Source organism: Balaenoptera physalus (assembly GCF_965194825.1).
Source record: "Balaenoptera physalus genome assembly, chromosome: 13".
Lineage (NCBI taxonomy): Eukaryota > Metazoa > Chordata > Mammalia > Artiodactyla > Balaenopteridae > Balaenoptera > Balaenoptera physalus.
Window position 1 is genome coordinate 81185762 of NC_138892.1, and position 22795 is coordinate 81208556.

The 22795-nt window shown below is 36.5% G+C and overlaps 1 protein-coding gene across 11 annotated transcripts in view; it reads right to left on the minus strand.

The window, feature by feature from the left end:
• Positions 1-22795, minus strand: part of FGD4 (FYVE, RhoGEF and PH domain containing 4) — a 219791-nt gene that overhangs the window by 102284 nt on the left and 94712 nt on the right. The window contains exon 1 of one of the 11 annotated variants that reach the window (XM_082419700.1): positions 53-230. The exons of the other annotated variants lie outside the window; for them this stretch is intronic. Within the exon in view, the coding sequence (XP_082275826.1) occupies positions 53-80 (28 nt within the window). The 5' untranslated portion in view covers positions 81-230. Of the gene's footprint in view, positions 1-52; positions 231-22795 lie in introns of those variants that run through there. 11 annotated transcript variants of the gene reach the window in all.

The following is a 22795-nucleotide window of genomic DNA, read 5'->3' on the forward strand; positions in this document are numbered from 1 at the left end:
AAAAAAACAAAACAAAAACGAGAAAGATACACCAGAAAATGAAACTACTTACCTTGATCAGTGGACATGATTTCACACATACTGATAATTAGTCTACTTTGGTTTCATAAGAAAATATTTGGCTTCACTCTTTAAAAGTTCATGTGATAAAATCTCACTCCTGGCTCTAAAGCCTCTCACAGCTTGGAGACCCACAGGTTAGCCGGGAGCTCTGATGGTGCACTGCTTACTTCAGGACCTTCTTAGACCTTACTGCTCAAAGACAACCTCATGCATAATATGCCACACCTCCCCAGAGGAGGGCTGCTGCAGTGCTTTTCATGAGACCAACTTTATGAGGATGGAGAGAAAATAAACAACAACGGAGGCCCATGGAAGCAACAAATGCACTAGAAATACATTTGGGAATAGGACAGTTTATAAACTGACTAATTCCTTAACGATTAGTAATGCTCTAAAAAAGCCAACATGAAAACAGTTTGTTTCCACTTGAACTGGGTCCATGTTCTGGACCAAAGAGGTTACAGATTCAGGATTCACAGGCTTAAGATGTTAAAACGTCATTTTAAATTATCTCAAATGCTTTTTGTGCCACTTACTACTTTCCATTTTAGCATAGTTCATTGATCTTAGTGCAGAGTGAATAAATACTACTCATAAATTTCCTAAGGAAGTCAAGTTTTATGTTATTTCAGAGCACTGTTTACTTATTTCTACAGATCTTTATAAGTTTGTATCACTTAATCAGTACTTTCAAAAATTCTTATAACCCTGAAAAATGAGAAAGTGTCAATTAAAATATTTATAAAATCACAATGAAGTAATGGGCTATAGACATCACACTCACAGTTGAAAGCAGCCTCTCCAAACCCCTTCTCAGTGTGTCCAGATGCAGTGGTTCTCACATACCAGATCATCTGGATGGCATTTTAAAACACACACTGCCTGGTCCCATCCCAGGAGTTGAATTCAACCAATCTGTGGTACAACCCCAGAATCTGCACTTCTAACAAGCTCCCACGTGACGCTGACACTGCTGGTCTGGGACTGCACTTCAGGGACCATATGTGGAGAACCACTGGGGCAGAGGATTGACACTCACTGGTGGCCTAAAGCTCTGGCTCAATTGCACCTGCTTAGGAATTGCTTAATGTCAGGGCAGGGGGGCAACACTCAAGATACGGTATGAGGGACTATGTATTATACATTCAGATAAGACACAGTAACTTCCATCTGTTTATCAGGAAATGGACTTATCAACTTAATTCTTAATAAAATAAATTTGCATACTAGGCAGGAATAGGTTTTAATCTAAAAAGATTAGACAATTAGAACATGTAGAAAAGGAGTCAAAGAAAGAGAAGAAACCTGAATTGTCCTTTATGTCCGTCAGGAACTCCACCAGTGTTTAAAATTCACTGTGACAGGAAAACTATTTAAATTTGATTCCAAAGACCACTTAGCCTTGGCAAATTTCAGTACCATAAAAAGTAGAATGTTTCTCTGTCAAAAAAATGCACCAATTCTGTGCTTCCTGAATTTTGATAGCAATGTTTAAATTATAATCTCAGGTTTGGTTTCCAAACAAATACCTTTTCTTTTTTTTTTTTTAACATCTTTATTAGAGTATAATTGCTTAACATTGTTGTCTTAGTTGCTGCTGTATAACAAAGTGAATCAGCTATACGAATACATATATCCCCATATCCCCTCCCTCTTCCATCTCCCTCCCACCCTCCCTATCCCACCCCTCTAAGTGGTCACAAAGCACCCAGCTGATCTCCCTGTGCTATGCGGCTGCTTCCCACTAGCTATCTATTTTACATTTGGTAGTGTATATATGTCAATGCCACACTCTCACTTCGTCCAACCTTACCCTTCCCCCTCCCCGTGTCCTCAAGTCCATTCTCTACATCTGCGTCTTTATTCCTGTCCTGCCACTAGGTTCTTCAGAATCTTTTTTTTTTTTTTTAAGATTCCATATATATGTGTTAGCATACGGTATTTGTTTTTCTCTTTCTGACTTACTTCACTCTGTGTGACAGATTCTAGGTCCATCCACCTCACTACAAATAACTCAATTTTGTTTCATTTTATGGCTGAGTAATATTCCATTGTATATATGTATCACATCTTCTTTATCCATTCATCTGTCGACGGACACTTAGGCTGCTTCCATGTCCTGGCTATTGTAAATACTGCTGCAATGAACACTGTGGTACATGTCTCTTTTTGAATGATGGTTTTCTCAGGGTATATGCCCAGTAGTGGGATTGCTGTGTCATACGGTAGTTCTATTTTTAGTATTTTAAGTAACCTCCATAGTGACTGTATCAATTTACATTCCCACCAACAGTGCAAGAGGGTTCCCTTTTCTCCACACCCTCTCCAGCATTTACTGTTTGTAGATTTTTTGATGACAGCCATTCTGACCAGTGTGATGTCATACCTCACTGTAGTTTTCATTTGCATTTCTCTAACGATTAGTGATGTTGAACATCCTTTCATGTGTTTGTTGGCAATCTGTATATCTTCTTTGGAGAAATGTCTATTTAGGTCTTCTGCCCATTTTTGGATTGGGTTGTTCGTTCTTTTGATATTGAGCTGCATGAGCTGCTTGTATGTTTTGGAGATTAATCCTTTGTCAGTTGCTTCGTTTGCAAATATTTTCTGCCATTCTGAGGGTTGTCTTTTTGCCTTGTTTATGGTTTCCTTTGCTGTGCAAAAGCTTTGAAGTTTCATTAGGACCCATTTGTTTATTTTTGTTTTTATTTCCATTTCTCTAGGAGGTGAGTGAAAAAGGATCTTGCTATGATTCATGTCATAGAGTGTTTTGCCTATGTTTTCCTCTAAGAGTTTTATACTGTCTAGCCTTACATTTAGGTCTTTAATCCATTTTGAGTTTATTTTTGTATACAGTGTTAGGGAGTGTTCTAATTTCATTCTTTTACATGTAGCTGTCCAGTCTTCCCAGCACCACTTATTGAAGAGGCTCTCTCTTCTCCATTGTATATTCTTGACTCCTTTATCAAAGATAAGGTGACCATATGTGTGTGGGTTTATCTCTGGGCTTTCTACCCTGTGCCACTGATCCATATTTCTGTTTTGGTGCCAGTACCATACTGTCTTGATTACTGTAGCTTTGTAGTATAGTCTGAAGTCAGGGAGCCTGATTCCTCCAGCTCTGTCTTTCTTTCTCAAGATTGCTTTGGCTATTTGGGGTCTTTTATGTTTCCAAACAAATTGTGAAATGTTTTGTTCTGGTTCTGTGAAAAATGACATTGGTAGTTTGATAGGGATTGCACTGAATCTGTAGATTGCTTTGGGTAGTATAGTATAGTCATTTTCACAATGTTTATTGTTCCAATCGAAGAACATGGTATATCTCTCCATCTGTTTGTATCATCTTTAATTTCTTTCATCAGTGTCTTATAGTTTTCTGCATACAGGTCTTTTGTCTCCTTAGGTAGGTTTACTCCTAGGCATTTTATTCTTTTTGTTGCAATGGTAAATGGGAGTGTTTCCTTAACTTCTCTTCAGATTTTTCATCATTAGTGTATAGGAATGTGAGAGATTTCTGTGCATTAATTTTGTATCCTGCTACTCTACCAAATTCATTGATTAGTTCTAGTACTTTTCTGGTAGCATCTTTAGGATTCTCTATATATAGTATAATGTATTCTGCAAACAGTGACAATTTTTCTTCTTTTCCGATTTGGATTCCTTTTATTTCTTTTTCTTCTCTGACTGCTCTGGCTAAAACTTCCAAAACTATGTTGCATAATAGTGGTGACAGTGGGCAACTTTGTCTTGTTCCTGATCTTAGTGGAAATAGTTTCAGTTTTTCACCATTGAGAACGATGTTGGCTGTGGGTTTGTCATATATGGCCTTTATTATGTTGAGGTAAGTTCCCTCTATGCCGAGTTTCTGGAGTGTTTTTATCATAAATGAGTGTGAAAAGCTTTTTCTGCATCTATGAGATTATCATATGGTTTTTATCCTTCAATTTGTTAATGTAGTGTATCACATCAATTGGTTTGTGTATATTGAAGAATCCTTGCATTCCTGGGATAAACCCCACATGATCCTTTTAATGTGCTGTTGGATTCTGTTTGCTAGTATTTTGTTGAGGGTTTTTGCATCTATGTTCATCAGTGATATGGGCCTGTAGTTTTCTTTTTTTGTAACATCTTTGTCTGGTTTCGGTATCAGGGTGATGGTGGCCTTGTAGAATGAGTTTGGGAGTGTTCCTCCCTCGGGTATATTTTGGAAGAGTTTGAGAAGGATAGGTGTTAGCTCTTCTATAAAAGTTTGACAGAATTAGCCTCTGAAGCCATCTGGTCCTGGGCTTTTGTTTGTTGGAAGATTTTTAATCACAGTTTCAATTTCAGTGCTTGTGACTGGTCTGTTTATATTTTCTATTTCTTCCTGGTTCAGTCTTGGAAGGTTGTGCTTTTCTAAGAATTTGTCCATTTCTTCTAGGTTATCCATTTTATTGTCACATAGTTGCTTGTAGTAATCTCTCATGATCCTTTGTATTTCTGCAGTGTCAGTTGTTACTTCTCCTTTTTCATTTCTAATTCTGTTGATTTGAGTCTTCTCCCTTTTTTTTTTGATGAGTCTGGCTAATGGTTTATCATTTTTGTTTATCTTCTCAAAGAACCAAGTTTTAGTTTTATTGATCTTCGCTATCGTTTCCTTCATTGCTTTTTCATTTATTTCTGATCTGATCTTTATGATTTCTTTCCTTCTGCTAACTTTGGAAGTTTTTCGTTCTTCTTTCTCTAATTGTTTTAGGTGTAAGGTTAGGTTGTTTATTTGAGATTCTTCTTGTTTCTTGAGGTAGGCTTGTATTGCTATAAACTTCCCTCTTAGAACTGCTTTTGCTGAATCCCATAGGTTTTCTGCCGCCGTGTTTTCACTGTCATCTTTTTCTAGGTATTTTTTGATTTCCTCTTATTTCTTCAGTGATCTCTTGGTTACTTAGTAGTATATTATTTAGCCTCCATGTGTTTGAATTTTTTACAGTTTTCTTCCTGTAATTGATATCTAGTCTCATAGCATTGTGGTTGGAAAAGATACTTGATACGATTTTCAATTTTCTTAAATTTACCAAGGCTTCATTTGTGACCCAAGATATGATCTATCCTGGAGAATGTTTCATGAGCACTTGAGAGGAAAGTGTATTTTGTTGCTTTTGGATGGAATGTCCTATAAACATCAATTAAGTTCATCTTGTTTAATGTATCATTTAAAGCTTGTGTTTCCTTAATTATTTTCATTTTGGATGATTTGTGCACTGGTGAAATTGGGGTGTTAAAGTCCCCTACTATTACTGTGTTACTGTCGATTTCCCCTTTTATGGCTATTAGCAATTTGCCTTATGTATTGAGGTGCTCCTATGTTGGATGCATAAATTTTTACAATTGTCATATCTTCTTCTTGGATTGATCCCTTGATCATTATGTAGTGTCCTTTTTTGTCCCTTGTAATAGTCTTTATTTTAAAGTCTATTTTGTCTGATACGAGAATTGCTACTCCAGCTTTCTCTTGATTTCCATTTGCATGGAATGTTTTTCCATCCCCTCACTTTCAGTCTGTATGTGTCCCTAGATCTGAAGTGGGTCTCTTGTAGACAGCATATATATGAGTCTTGTTTTTGTATCCATTTAGCCAGTCTATGTCTTTCGGTTGGAGCATTTAATCCATTTACATTTAAGGTAATTATCGATATGTATGTTCCTATTACCATTTTCTTAATTGTTTTGGGTTTGCTATTGTAGATCTTTTCCTTCTCTTGTGTTTCCTGCCTAGAGAAGTTCCTTTAGCATTTGTTGTAAAGCTGGTTTGGTGGTGCTGAATTCTCTTAGCTTTTGCTTGTCTGTAAAGGTTTTAATTTCTCCGTCAAATCTGAATGAGATCCTTGCTGGGTACAGTAATCTTGGTTGTAGGTTTTCCCCTTTTATTACTTTAAATATGTCCTGCCACTCCCATGTGGCTTGCAGACTTTCTGCTGAAAGATCAGCTGTTAACCTTATGGGGATTCCCTTGTATGTTATTTGTTGCTTTTCCCTTGCTGCTTTTAATATTTTTTCTTTGTTTTTAATTTTTTATAGTTTGATTAATATGTGTCTTGGCATGTTTCTCCTTGTATTTATCCTGTATGGGACTCTCTGCACTTCCTGGACTTGACTATTTCCTTTCCCATATTAGGGAAGTTTTCAACTATAATCTCTTCAAATATTTTCTCAGTCCCTTTCTTTTTCTCTTCTTCTTCTGGGACCCCTATAATTCGAACGTTGGTGCATTTAATGTTGTCCCAGAGGTCTCTGAGACTGTCCTCAATTCTTTTCATTCTTTTTTCTTTATTCTGCTCTGCAGTAGTTATTTCCACTATTTTATCTTCCAGGTCACTTATCTGTTCTTCTGCCTCAGTTATTCTGCTATTGATTCCTTCTAGAGAATTTTTAATTTCATTTATTGTGTTGTTCATCATTGTTTGTTTGCTCTTTAGTTCTCCTAGGTCCTTGTTAAACGTTTCTTGTATTTCCTCCATTCTATTTCCAAGAGTTTGGATCATCTTTACTATCATTACTCTGAACTCTTTTTCAGGCAGACTGACTAATTCCCCTTCGTTTGGTCTGTTGAGTTTTTACCTTGTTCCTTCATCTGCTGCATATTTCTCTGTCTTCTCATTTTGCTTAACTTACTGTGTTTGGGGTCTTCTTTTCACAGGCTGCAGGTTCATAGTTCCCATTGTTTTTGGTGTCTGCCCCCCAGTGGATAAGGTTGGTTCACTGGGTTGTGTAGGCTTCCTGGTGAAGGGGACTGGTACCTGTGTCTGGGGGATAAGGCTGGATCTTGTCTTTCTGGTGGGCAGGACCGTGTCCTGTGGTGTGTTTTGAGGTACCTGGAACTTAGTATGATTTTAGGCAGCCTCTCTGCTAATGGGTGGGGCTGTGTTCCTGTCTTGCTAGTTGTTTGGCATGGGGTGTCCAGCACTGGAGCTTGCTGGTCATTGAGTGGGGCTGGATCTTAGCACTGAGATGGAGATCTCTGTGAGAGCTCTCGCCAATTGATATTACGTGGGGCCAGGAGGTCTCTGGTGGTCCTGTGTCCTGAACTTGGCTGTCCCACCTGAGGCTCAGGCGTGACACCCGGCTGGAGCACCAAGACCCTGTCAGCCACATGGCGTCTTGACCCCTAAGAAAGATGCTCACTGGACGCACCACCACAGTGGGGATCTGAGGGGCTCTCTGGGAACAGGAAATGATGCCACTGTTCAGCCTCAGGCACCTGAGGGATGACCTGAATGCCCCAGGGGCACCGTCCAGGGCAGGGCAAGAAGAGCTCCTGCACCAAGGGACGCTCCCCACCTTTCTTTTTTTTTATAGCTAACATTTACTTTGTGCCAGGTGCTCTGGTAAGCACTTTCTACGCAGCATTTCTTTAAATCCTCACTGTGAGGTAATAATTTATCACTATATTACAGAAGAGAATACTTTTTTGCAAAAGGAATAAATAATACAGGTAAGATAAGGAATAACAGTTATCATTTTGTACAAGAGAAAACTAGGTTTAAGATGTTAAAAATCTTGGCCAGTAACACAAGTAAAATGATAACCTTTAAGAAATTCAATTCTCTGGGGCTTCCCTGGTGGCACAGTGGTTAAGAATCCGCCTGCCAATGCAGGGGACATGGGTTCAAGCCCTGGTCCGGGAAGATCCCACATGCCGCGGAGCAACTAAGCCCGTGCGCCACAACTACTGAGCCCACGTGCCACAACTACTGAAGCCCTCGCACCTAGAGCCCGTGCTCCGCAACAAGAGAAGCCACCATAACAAGAAGCCTGCGCACCGCAACAAAGAGTAGCCCCCGCTCGCTGCAACTAGAGAAAAGCCCGCATACAGCAACGAAGACCCAACACAGCCAAAAATAAAAAATAAATATATTTGTAAAATAAAAAAAAAAAGAAATTCAATTCTCTTTTGCACAATAAATTAAGATATAATGGAATCCACATTTGAATCTATATAGTGAAAACCAAAATATGATTTGCAGCTAGGAAGTGATAATTAAAGTGAGAAATAAAATATCATTGACTCTCATTGTTCATTCTGGATAATCTGAAATTATATTCGGAATCTACCACAAACTTGTCACTAAATTTAAGCTACGCAATAGGAGCCATGGCACTTTCTTATAAAGTTAAACAAGCACTTCCATATGACCCAGCAATGACACTCCTAGGTACTTACCCAAGTGAAGTGAATACTTACATTCACACAAAAAGCTGTACATGAATGTTTACAGAGGCTTTATTCATAGTTATCAAAAGCTGGAAAATACCCAAATGACTTTCAGTCAGTGAATGGATAAGCAAACTGTGGTAAATCCATACAATGGCATAACACTCAAGAAATGAACTAAGGACACTTGCATGTGCATTAGAAGGAAGCCAACGTAAAAGGCTACATATATAAGATTCCATATGACATTCTGGAAAAGGCAAGCACACAGGGACAGAAAATAGATCCCATGTTGCAGGGGGCTGGAAGAACTGACTGATTACAACAAAAGGGTATGACAGAATTTTCAAAGGTAATGGGACTGTTTCTTATCTGCATTGTTGTGGCGGTTATATAACTGTATGTATTGTCAAAACTCAGAATTGTACCCTACAGAGGGTGAATTTTACTGTATCCATTAATTTTAAAAAAATAATGATTTTTGGTACAACTATCGTCTTTCTTGTAATCAATAGTAGAGATAATCACTGGTTCATTGTATCTGTTTCCTGTGATTTTTAAAAAATATTGAAAAATTGAAAAGTGACTTAATTAGCTCCCCACACAAAGTCCATTTGTGAACAATGAAGTTTATGATAGTGTATTTAAAAGCATCTTTCAAATTAATGTTTAGATAATTTAGTTAATTAGATCATTTGTCATAGACATCAGTCCTGAAAAATACCTGAAATCCATGCTAACCAACTCAGTTATTCACAAAATACTCTGTGCACTGAAGACTTAATGGGCTCTTTCCCTGCTGTTAGGCTTCTCCTCCTTGTACAGGTTATTTCTTTACAAATTGTGTTGAGTGAGTAAGGAACATAGAAAGTTCTGCCAAACATTCACATGGTATTTCATAACCACCTGCTTTTTCATTATATTAAACTTAGTTTACTTTTTATTAAAGGCTACCTGTATTATTTTCAATAGCTTACCATTTCTAATGGAAATGATCTAAAACAAAAATTTTACCATGTAACCTGTGCTTCCTGAATTAAAATTTATTAATTTATAATGCTAAGGGGTGCGGGAGAGACTGAGTTGGTCTGCCCCAGCTTTTTTTTTTTTTTTTTTTTTTGCCAAGCCACGTGGCATGTGGGATCTTAGTTCCTTGACCAGGGGTCAGACCCATGCCCCCTGCAGTGGAAGTGTGGAGTCTTAACCACTGGACCACCAGGGAAGTCCCTGCCCCAGCATTTTTATTTAAAGGTACCTAGCACATCATCTATCATATAATTGAAAACTTCCATGTATTGATACTAATGGCAAAGTTGGCTTAAATAATTAACTAATAAATATATTTTGGCAGTATAATAACAGGACAATTATACCAAGTGAACATTCAAACAGAACGAGGAGTAGGAAGAAATAATTGAAGTACTTCTGACTTTCAGTTATCGCACCTAAGGAGTAAAGTCTTCAGACTGATTCTCCAATGATATTTAACCAGGGGGCAATCTCCATTTTCACAGAATGAAATCTTAATCTTAACCCATTTTGCACACTTTAGTATTCTAATAATAATCTAATAAAATCAAATAATTTGGTATTAAACTGATTTCCTCAGTGGCTTTAAAAAGCCACATTTTAATTTAAAAATCCAATCAAATTATGTATAATTTCCATTTTGTATGTCTGTGAGTCTTAATGAAGTAAGGCCTGTAAGTTCTTGAATACATGCCAGGTAAGTAGTGTTTCTTTTCTTTTCTTTTCTTTTTTTTTTTTTTTTAATTTTTGGCCACACCATGCAGCATGTGGGATCTTAGTTCCCCAACCAGGGATCGAACCTGTGCCCCCTGCATTGGAAGCATGGAATCTTAACCACTGGACCAGCAGGGAAGTCCCTAAATCCTGTTTCTTGAATATTTTGTTCCAAACTATTTTTATAAATATCTTCATAGCAAGCCTATTATCCCTGAATCTCTATTCTTTAAAAAAAATTTTTTTTAATTTAACATATGTTAAATGTTAAAGTTTAACATATCTTAATGTTTTATATTAATTCTTTGGTTAAATGTTCAGTTAAAGTCCCAACCACACAGTACCGTTAAAGTAGACAGTGACCCCAAAACAGGGTTTCCGGATGGATGACAACACAATCCCGGATTAAACTGTTGCCCATTCTGGGTTTTAACTCAGTTCTATTACTCTTCTACTTTAGAAGTCCATGATGAGAAGCTATACATGTTTTTAATGACATGTGGATCGGGATAGTTTGTATATTTTAGGTATGCAGTTTAGGAGAAGAAACCTTGTATCTGAAGTGTCATCTCACCTTAATAATTCTCTTCTAGTTAAAAATATTTAATCTTAGAAAATAAAACCACTCCTTCTTAACCTAAATTATGGAATTGATCCTCACCCCAACTTATAGTTTGTCTGACCTTATCTGTATGGATTTCCTGCATCACACCACTCATTTCATCTGTTCACATACATAGCTCAGCAGTAAACACACTTTTAGGTTGGTGATATTTCAGCATTTCCCCCCATTGTGGTCCACTCTTTAAAATAAAGGCATACTTTTTATCTAATTTTGCTTTTGTACTAACCCTAGGTCATTGATATTACCTAAATTCAAAGCAGGAACAAAGTTAATTGATAAATACGGTGTTTCTTCTTTAATTATGATCATTATTATTTTTATAGAACTTCTTTGGATTCCACTTGAATACCAAGCAACTACCCTAGACTGGATGAGCTATGTATTTCCTGTAAGTAAGTCACATCACTTCATCAAGTAATTAATTCTGAGATTTCAAGTTCTACAATTCTCATGTTGCCACCAGCTAGATTTCTACCTTTTCTACTTTAAACTCTTGAATGAACCCATTCTTAGCTCTCACATTAGCTTCATTAAAGAACATACACAAAGCACTTAGTATCATGTGGGCACATACAGGTGTTCATTTCTCTTCTTTGTTCAATCCCTCCCTATCTTTCTGCCTAACCCATCTCACAACAGAGTCACTCTTTACAAGTGCTCTCTCTAGCAGTTTAGTGTCCTTTACGTGCATCTCTTTCATCTATACCTACCATGACAATGTCCACCTATAGGGTTCTAGCACTGTGGTTGCCATGTATTGCAAACAAAATACGAATGCAACTATTAAATGGGTTTAGAATTTCAGTTGGGAACGACAAAAAAATTCTAGAGATGAATAGTGGCGATGGTGGTAAAACAATGTGAATGTACTGATGCCAGAGAACTGTACACCTAAAACTGGCTAAAATGGTAAATTTTATGTTACATGTATTTTACATATACATATATGCTGTGCCTCAATCTATTTGTTCATGCTTATGAATTCCCTATCATAGACTCTCTATTGCTTGTACTGTTCCTTTGCGTGCATTCCTTTCTTCACTATCTACCCTGGACAACCAGTTCACTCAAGGGCTGCAACTCCTCTACTTTGCAGAAGATTCTAAAACATCTACTTCCAGTACCAACCTCTCTTAGACTACCTCCTTCACTGGAGAAGGGAAGTGTGAACTTTATCTTGAGGGATAAGTAAGATTTCACTAGGCAGCAGAGGGAGGGAAAGGACCTTATTTTGGGCTCTGAAGTGAGAAACTCTGTAGCAGATTCACAAACTTCATTGTGGCGTGCAGAGCTGTTCCTCACTCGCTGGCTGATACCCTCAATGGCTGCTTACTGCGTTGAGAATGAAATCCAAACTCCTTCTAAGGCCTGAAGGCACTGTCCCTTGTTTACCTTTCTAGTCTCATCTCTTGCCACCTTGCTTTCAAAATATGTTCCCAAACCATGTTCCCTCTATCAATCATGGGTTTTGAGAAGGAAGTCAAGAAAAATGTTTTCTTTTCATAAGTTTCCACAGGAACTTTGAAATAGCCATGCAGCTTCCAGAAAATAAAACTTAGGCTTTGCCCTTGCCAGGTTAGATAAAGGGTAAATAAAGTACAGCCAGTTACTTGCTACTAACTTGGGAGAAAAAAGGGAGAGCTTTCATTTCTCTTTTTTTGATCAGCTGCCTTATCCAGATTTCTTTTAAGTACTGTCTTCCTTTCCCCAAGACCCTAATGCACAGCTTACTGGTGTAAGAGCAGCTGCTTAGGCCTTTGGTGTTCGCCCAAATATTTGCAAAGGACAAACTCAGAATGGAAAGAAAAGATAAATATAACTCTAAATATAACCAGCACCATCCCATTTTTGCAAATCATCCACTCTACTTATTTCTTCCCTTTTATCCCACAGATAATATGGCACAATTAAACATGCAGTTTCATTTTTGATGCAATCGCAGAGGTACAGTATTACAGGAATAAAGAAAATTCCAAAGAAAGAAAGATAGAAAGAATATTAGCTGATCTAGATTTCAATAAGCTTTTAGATAACTTTTCTAAATTACTGTCTTTGTGGTAGGAAAGAAGATCAAGGATAAAAAGGGAACTAATTTTTTTTAATTAAAAAAAATTTTCTTAAAGCCCATTTCTATCATATGGGCCTTAACTGATGAACTGGTACTTGATAAATTATAAAGGTACTTGTTTGAAGTTTTCAAATTATTACCCTAGCAATCTATATATTGTGAACTTTACAATTGTGAACTTTACAAATAATGCTGAAACAGATTTTCAATATTACGCTAAGGATTATAAAATATCCATATAGTCTTTTTTTTTTTTTTTTTTTTGGCTGTGTTGATACGCGCCGGCTTTCTCTAGTTGCGGTGAGCAGGGGCTACTCTTCGTTGCGGTGCGCTGGCTTCTCATTGCGGTGGCTTCTCTAATTGCGAAGCACGGGCTCTAGGCGCACAGGCTTCAGTAGTTGTGGCACGTGGGCTCAACAGTTGTGGCTCGTGGGCCCTAGAGCACGGGTTCAGTAGCTGTGGCGCACGGGCTTAGCTGCTCCGCGGCATGTGGGATCTTCCCGGACCAGGGCTCAAACCCATGTCCCCTGCATTGGCAGGTGGATTCTTAACCACTGTGCCACCAGGGAAGTCCCCATATAGTCTTTCAGACACAATACTTTAGTTTGAGCATTACTCACTAGTAGAACTCAAGATAAATTACCTTATATTGGTCAACAGCTCACCGTCTATGAGGTATGGCATATTTTTATCCTCTACACAAGGTAACAAAGACAAATGTATTTAGCATCTAGGCAGATAACTCAAATGGGTAAGCATACAGGTTTAAAACAGTATGAATTAGTTATTTGGCAAATAGAGAATGATTTTTTTAATTTAAATTTTAAAACAAAAAAAAAAAACCCTTGTGCGAGTCAAAGAAAACTTTGAGCCATCAATTTGAGATCCCTTCTAAAATTGTTTTACCCATTTATGGTCTCTTCTAAGAAGTCAAAGAGAGGGCAGACAAGTAAAATGGTGATTGACAAGTTTGCCTGGCGCCCTGTTACTGTTATAGGTGCATAGAGGAGGGTCAGAAAAGATCTTTTAGAACAATGATCTCCAAACTTTTTGATGGCACATCCTCTCAGTATGGAATCTGGGCACTGCACTCCCAAATATGTATGTATGCATACACACACGCGTGAATGTATATAAGTTAAATACAAGTATGACGGCACTAAAATGCATACTGTAAAACACAAAAATAGAAACTAAAATAGGATGAGGTAAAGATAAAATACTGTTTTTGAGAAAACAGTATGATTCAATCTGCTTTGCTTTTTAAAAATGTCTTGGTTAAATACTTCATGATACAGACATTTGAAAGAGTGGATCTACGTCAATTTACTTCCATACACGGTTTTAATGATTGCCCCAGCTGAGAAAGATTCACTGTTCTAAAGGGAAGAAGTACATCATCAGCTGCACTTACTAAATCATGTTATACATTTTTCAATCCTATCTACCAATCATGCGAAGGTTTTCCTTAAAATTCTTCTAGTAAACTTCCACCTTCCCAGATGTCTTGAAAGGTGTTACATTTCTTAATTTTGAAAATATGGTCTAAAATTTACTAAAACTATTTCCAAAATTTTTAAACAAGGTAAAAAAGATCTATATTTAATACACATTACTATATATAAAATAAATAACTAGTAAGAACCTGCTGTATAGCACAGGGAACTCTACTCAATACTCTGTAATGGCCTATATGGGAAAAGAATCTTAAAAAAAAAAAAAGAGTGGATACATGTATATGTATAACTGATTCACTTTGTTGTACACCTGAAACTAACACAACATTGTAAATCAACTATACACCAATAAAAATTTAAAAAAAGAAATCTGTATTTAAGTTTGTATGTGTGCACAGAAATGAGTTTGTTTTTTTGTTTCTGTTTTTTCAACTTTAAAAAGGAAAAGATACACATATCAATTTTGGTGGTAAAATGACACAGTAATGGAAACATTTCCAAACAATCATTTAAAAAATGCTCTGTCCATAGAGCACTTTCCCTCTGCTGAATGCAGTTACTTTCTCACTGATTCAAATGTCACCTTTACCTGAAAAAGATAGGTTGTGTTTATTTTTGTCAAATATATCTGTTGGGTAAGAACCTGCTAAATATGTACTGTGTCTACTTCTCTTCACATGAAAGGCTAGTAAATGGGGAACATTTGTGGTTTTTGTTAAAAGAAAAAGATACAGTGTCTTTGGTCTGACAACTCATTTAAGTACTATGTCATCTGTAACTCGCAAATCTCTGGGTGGTACAAAAGATGTTTATGGTCACTTATTACTACGTATTGCCAGAATTCCACCATCTAAGATAATGTAATCTCAGTCTATTTAACCAGCAATGCCTAAAATGTCACGGCAGAAAGGAGACAGATGAACCTGTCACTGCTCACCCCCCACTTTTCCCTCAGAATTCCTCACCTGTACCTGAAACACTAGGTGTATTTGACACATGGACTGAATGAAAGTGCAAGAGTAAGTCTATACATATTTGGAATGTTAAAGTGTTTTTTTTAAACACCTTAGGCAAAATGTTCCAAGTTCTAGGATCTGCTTCCCATACTGCAATGGTTAATTTTTTTGTACCACGGGGGCACATGACCCTTTATAGACAATTGCTCTGGAGAAGGAAACTTCTGGAAGACAAGTAGTATTTATATTCCTAGGTAGTTTTTCACAGGATCTTTCATCTAATAACCCTTCAATATTCAGGTTATTCCTGAAATTAAGATAAGTCATAACATTGACATAAATGTATTGTACCAATGTTTTATGACTTTAGAAAGTAGGCGGCACAAACAGTAAATTCATTACAGTAAATTTAAAAGTGAATACACTAAAGTAATTTGAAAAAAAAAAAAAATCTCCAGAACAATTTTAAGTTGAATTCTTCCAAAATTTTAATCATATTCTCTAGATCAGTCTAGATAATATGAAGACTACCTAACCCTATGGTTTGATTCTAAGGATATTATGATAATGAAAAATTAAGAAAATTCCATGATTATATTTTCATCTAAAAGTAACCGTGAATAATACTGGTAAAGAAATATTTGAAAAAGAATGTCATCACCATAATAAAATAAAAAAATTTAAATAATACAATTTTTTAGCCCTGGATTAGAATAAATGCAATTGAATTATAAGATCCAATCCTAAAGAAACCATCATCTCAAGCACACCCAGTGGCAGGTAAAATGAAACAGGCACTGAGGAGGCAAAATAGTAATGCATATCAAATGCTAGAAAACTGCACATCACCTAGCTCTGCCACTTTGGGCAAGCTATCCTAAACAAAGTATACACATAAAGATGAATGCATATGCTTTGCGATAACCTAGAGAGGTGGGATACGGAGGGTGGGAGGGAGGCTCAAGAGGGAGGGGATATGGGGATATATGTATGCATATGGCTGATTCACTTTGTTGTACAACAGAAACTAACACAGTATTGTGAAGCAATTATACTCCAATAAAGACTATTTAAAAAAATAAAAAACAAACTATATATATAAAAAGAAAAAGATGAATGTATAACATCATTTAGAAAAGGAGAAAATTAGAAGCAACCTAATAGTTTGATAAATTATCTTTAAAACTTTAGTCCTTCCCCCAAGACAAGGTCAGTTCAAAGTAGAAAGAGGCCACACAATATTTGCTTATTTGCTAATCTGAATGAGTTAATAAAGAAGCTTTACCACGCATTTAAGCACTTTTTGGGATACTCACTAAAAACATACTAGACCTGAAATTATGGTAATTTCCAGGCCTACTACAGTATTATGTAGTAATATTCCCAATATTATGTCATAGATATGGATTCATTAGATAAATTACCATCTCAAACCAAAGTGCTAAGTTTCCCATTCTTTTCTTCATTTAAATAATGAATTAAAGTTTTGGTATGCCCAGAACAGTCTATTAGGAAAGAATTTTCACTCTTATCATTTATATATAAATTATTTAATAACTACCCTGGAATTTGAAATGAGAGATTTTATTCTATTAAAATAAACTTTATTATATTTTAAACGTAAGAGTTCATGTTAAAAGATCACTTTATAATTTACACATTTCGCAGTTTATGGTATGCATCAATGTAAGCAAGCATAAATGTTTAGAATAGATAACCTTTGTCAGTTTCACCATAATCACTATTAACCAGGATGGTGTCTAAAAGATCTTGCATATGAAGTGCAAATAGAAAATGCTAACAATATTAACCCCAGCTCTAGATAGGGAAATTAGTTCCACACCCTATAACTTTTCAAAGGGCTTTTTTTCCTGATTACCATTGTTATTTTTCTTCTGGTTTCTGAGAAGAGTTTAGATTTGATTTTGACACTTTAAATTATTACATCATATACTAATTTGGGATTAACAGCACATTATTTATTAAAATCAAGTTGCTGGTTGTAGACACATTTCTTGCCTCAACATTCACACTGCTTCAGTATTTTATTACTGAAATATATAGAACTAATTTCCTGCTTGAATATATTTTAGACATTTTGCATAAACATTGGTTTTTCCAAGTTACACTGTGAACTCAGAAGAATCCTGTGTTAATTTTGGCTTTCACTTCACAGCATGTGTTTAATCACCTGTTGATAGGCAAAAATTAATTTTAAATGGTAGAAAGTGCTAGAATTTGATGTATGATACACAAAGAAAAATTAGGAGCCATTTTAAAACATCTGATTATTTTCCTTTTGCTGTCATAATTCCCTTTTTTAAAAAATGGAAACATACATTTTATCATACTAAGAATTTGTGGCATGTTTTTAAAATTGTAAAAAATATAAAGTTCACCCATAGATTTAAATCAGCTAGACATGTAATGAAGATATCTAATACAGTTCCTGAATCAAAAAGTAGGATTCAAGCCTGCTTCCCCCGTGGGATGTAACATCTAGACAGCTATCCAAGCTGGACACTTCAGAGCTGTCCCTGACACTCCCACTCCTTCATCCCATCCACACATCCAGTTAATCACTAAGTCCTAACAATTCTACTCCTATATACTTTTCAGTTCCTTATCTCTTCTACATCTTTGTGCCCCTGTCTTAATTCAAGAAGCTCATCATCTATTTAGCATCTATTGCAGATGTATTCATTATTGCAGACTGTATTTGCTTTATCAATGTCTTTGCTTTGGTAATCAAAAAATAAAATAAAATAAAATAAAATCTGAAAAAAAAAAAGAAGCTCATCATTCTCTCTCCTGGACCATCTGTTGCCTATCAAAATGCCACGGCTCCTGCAGCTTGCTACACTAGCCCTTCCTCTATAGTGCCATTACGGTCATTTTTCCAAAATGTATAAAGGACCTCCTGCTTGCCAGTTTAAAAATCCTGAAGAGCTTTCTCCACTGCCAACAGGATAAAGTCCCACCAAGACATGGTTTACACTAACACAATCTGATGCCATTTATCTTACAAATCCTAACCAATCCACTCCTGTACCCAATCCCAATTCCCAATACTCTAGTTACATCAACTTTCTTGTATTCCAAATGTGTGTTGTTCTTTTGGTGGGTTGTTTTTTTTTTTTAAACAGTTGTTAAAGCCATCGTTGTTCCCTTGATAGGAAATGCCCTTCCTTCTCCACCTGGCAAATCCCTCCCTTCACCCTTAAGATGCAGCACAGAGCTGGCTCCAAAGTGACATCTTTCAGATTCTCTGGCCTGGGCATGAGTCTTTCCTCTCTGTGAAATCACAGCACTCTGCACACACCTTTGTATAGTCTTAGGACCTTGCATTATACATTTTAGTTACTCAAGTGAGCTTACTGAGAGCAAGACCATTGCTAGACACAAAGAAAAACACTTAAATGTTTATGAAATGAATGCCTGGGGAGCCTGGACCAGGAGATAAACCTATCTAACTTTATCAAAAGGAGATTCCATTTGATCTGTTCTCCACTAGAAATTTTATGCAAATATCATGCCCTTCCCCCTTTCTGCCAGTGTTCACAAACAATAGAATAACTTTTGTGAAAATGTATTATACCTATGGGCAATCAAAAGAGATAGTTCTGGATGGCTGAAAAAATGCAGGAAAAGTAGGGAGCCATTGCATATACTTCAAATCATCCTCCTTTACTCTGTCCTCTTGTCATTTCCACCTGGTCAAAATAACTCAATTTTTACTGATGTTAAAATGTATATGCTCCCTGGGAGGCAAAGAGCTCAGTCTTTCACAAAGTCAAACTATTGAATTACCTAGTGGCTGTTTTACATGGTACAGAGCTGGTTCTTCTGAAAGAAGAAACAACTATTCTGGTAATTTTCTGTGACAAGAAAGCAGTAACAAACTCTAATAGGGAATGGGAGTGCTAATCTGAAAAGAGGAGTCCCAAATATTGTAGCACCAATAGATACCTGAAGGTTGAAGCTAAGTGAGCTTATACATAAATATGCCACTCCTTGAGCCCTCAAAGTGGCCATGACCTTGAGTTTAGGATGTACTCATCAGAATTAGTCTAGAAGCTGTTAATCATCACAGAAGAGACTTAATGTATACAATGATCCAAAAGCAGAAAAATAAATCAAGGAAGAGCTATATTATTGATCATTTTACAGCAATAATTTTATGTCTATTCCAATTTTTTAGAGAGGGAAAATCAGCTTTACAGAAAATGCTAAACTAAGTTTCAACCCTGAGATCAACTTACTCTTTAAGGAGCTATGCCTTTTTGTAATAAACAGAAAGAATATACCTTTAGTATTACTTTACTTTGGCAAAAAGATGACGACAACAACAACACACACACGCACATCTCAGTAAAATTAAAGGTCTTTGGCTCCTGTGCAGTTCTTTGTAATTTCAAAGACTTTTAATGTCTGAGAGTTAAACAAGCAGGTTCAATTTATGGAATAGCTGTTAATGTATTACTGCCATAATTTAACATAACCACCAAAATATAAAAATCATGGCGGCTAATCCTAAAGTTTCTTTTCTAGAATGCAGTTAGGCCCACAAAGAAGCAGACTGGCTTGACTTTGCTCTCTTTTTCAAAAGTGTAAGTTTTGTACCACTTCACTCACTAGAGGATGAACAAGGAAAATGCTCTCCCATTTGTCAAGTCAACGTGGGTACTCTCCCTTATCCATAAATGGCCAGTGGATTCGTAATTCTGCCTTAGTATCAATCACTGTAGACCTTAAAAGAACTTCCATCACATAATCCAATCCCTGCATATCACCTCTTTCAAGATGTGACTGAAATTCATTTCCTCCTGCTTAATCCCACAGACTCTGGCATCTCCTATATGAGAATTTCATATCTCTTTCACAAAAGCTAGTTGCTTTGTATACCTTCCCCTAACATCTAACTGAATTTTTTAAAACAATCATTCCAAAGTAAATCTGTTTTCCTAGCAGAACATGGGTGTTGAAAAGGACTTTAGAAGTCATCTAATTCTTCACACCTGATAGATGAATCTTTTCTACAGTATCTCTTATAAATGCTTGTCTAATTTCTATTTGAACAACACCAGTGATAGGAAAATAGCTCTTGAAAAGACCATTCTACTTTTAAAAAGTCTATTAGGAAACCCATCCTTAACTTTTTATTACACGATCTGTAACACTAATACATATTAGGTCATATTGGTTACTATTACTTTACCTAGAACAAGTTTATCCTTCCTACCAGATTGTAATTTGCTTTTCTGAGTATTTTTTATAAGTATAAAGTTACTATATGGGCTTCCCTGGTGGCGCAGTGGTTAAGAATCCGCCTGCCAATGCAGGGGACACGGGTTAGAGCCCTGGTCTGGGAAGATCCCACATGCCACAGAGCAACTAAGTCCATGCACCACAACTACTGAGCCTGCGCTCTAGAGCCCACAAGCCACAACTACTGAGCCTGTGCTCTAGAGCCCGCAAGCCACAACTACTGAAGCCCGCACACCTAGAGCGCATGCCCCACAACAAGAGAAGCCACTGCAATGAGAAGCCCACGCAACGCAATGAAGAGTAGCCCCCGTTCTCCGCAACTAGAGAAAGCATGTGTGCAGCAACGAAGACCCAACGCAGCCAAAAATAAATAATAAATTTTGATAAATAAGTAAATAAATAAAATTACTACATGGCCTTTGTTAATCATTTAAAATCTATAGAAAAATTATAAAGACAAAAAAGTGATTCTAAAATCTAGTGTTTGATGAAATTCCCTCTAGTATTTTTTCTATGTATTATATAAAATGTAACCTAGTACAGCATATATACAACATGTATATACATTTACATTTCATTGTAAGCATCTTCCTATATATTTTGAGAACATGTTTTTAATATTTGCATAATCTACAATCTCATGAACAGATCATAATTCATTTAGCCATTTTCCTATTGTTGAACATGTTAGTGGTTTCCCATTTCTTCCCATTCTCACTGGAGCACCTGATGTGATGTGATAAATCATTCACTAGATCACTTAATAACTTACTACTGGTAGATTTCTAAAACTGGAACTGTGAGATCAAAGGACATAAACATCTTTAGCTCTACTGACACATGGAGCAAGTGTGTTCTTCTATTTCCTTGTTTTGATTATTCCCCTTTCAAAGAGTTCCTGTTTCACAGGACATTCTGAGTAGGTAGTTAAGTCAAGTGACCTTGTGTTCCATGGTCACATCTGATGGGACCAAGGGTAAGTGCTGACCAAAGCTTAGCCCATCAGAGTCTAAGGCATCAGTAATTGGAACTTCTGTGTTTCTGCTAGGCACTGGTACTAAGAAGTGGTATAACTGAGATTTGTGGTAGCCATGTTTTTTTGCCATCCACACAGAGATGCAGAAGAGGCCGGTCCGAAGGACAGGGAGTTGTAACTGTCCTGGTTCCAGGCTCCTGTGAGGCCTGGATGAACTTACTGTCCCTTGGCTCCTAGAGACACCTTTTTATTGTTTCTATATATCCCCCTTTTCTCTTGAGTTATAGTGGGATTCTTCTATTCCTTGCAACAAAATGTTCTCTAATTCAAATAATACATATTACTACATTGTTTCCCAAAAAGTTATATCAATTTACACTGTCATCTAAAGTTACATTGTTATCTGACGTATATAAGGGTGCCAATCCAAAATATAACCATTCAGGAAATTTTTGCCAATGTAATAAAAGAATATTTTGTATATTTCTTTGACTGCCAGTTATATAAAACTTTTTTCTCATTTATTAGGCATTTGTGTTTCTTCCTTTCTGAAATATTTGTTCATGTTCCTGGACAACTACTAACTACTTAAAGGCTTCTTAAAGACAGTAGTTATTAATTCTCTCCCTTCATCTCTTTGGAATCTTGTTTCTATACAACTCTGCTACTATGATGTTTAAGTTTCTTATATTTTTTTGCCTAGGTAATGCAATGGCCTTCTAATTGAAACTGAGCTTTTAAGAATATGAGATTGAAGCAGAATAGATCAGGGTTTTAATCATTTAATTACTAGTGAACTTGAAAATAGTATGTATCTAATAGCAAGTTTTATTTGTTCAATGAGGATAAATTCCAATTATCTCAAATGTTTATTAAAGATTAAATGAGATGATAAATGTACTTTGCATTGTCTGACATATAGAAAACACTGAAAGTTGGTATTGCAATTACAGCAGTTGTGTTATAAGTGCATTTAAACTGGCTCGAACTGAACTACATATGCGTTGCAAATATAAAACAGCTGCACAAGAGAGTGCACAAACACAGGTGCAATAGTTTAAGTCATTCAGGCAACAATGTTCATGTGCTCTGTTGTAGGAGTGAGACCGAGAGATCGTGAACCTGCTGCTCCCTCATACTGCATACAGCATGACCCCGAAATACAAAAGGAATTATTTCTTCTGGTGCCAAAGCAAAGAAGCAGCAATCTATTCCAATTCTGAAAAAAACACACATACTGGATTGGTCTTAACGAGAGAGTTGATCTCCAAAGCTATGCCTTCCTAAGGGAATTCTCAAGGACTTTTTGCACTCTATACAAGTTTTACTTAATGTGCTGACTTTAGAATCTAAATATCAAGAATAAGATATGACTTAATTATATTGTGGTGGTAATGATAGAAGAAGAAAAATTCTGGCCTGCTATGGATGAAGATGAAGATGAGAAAAAG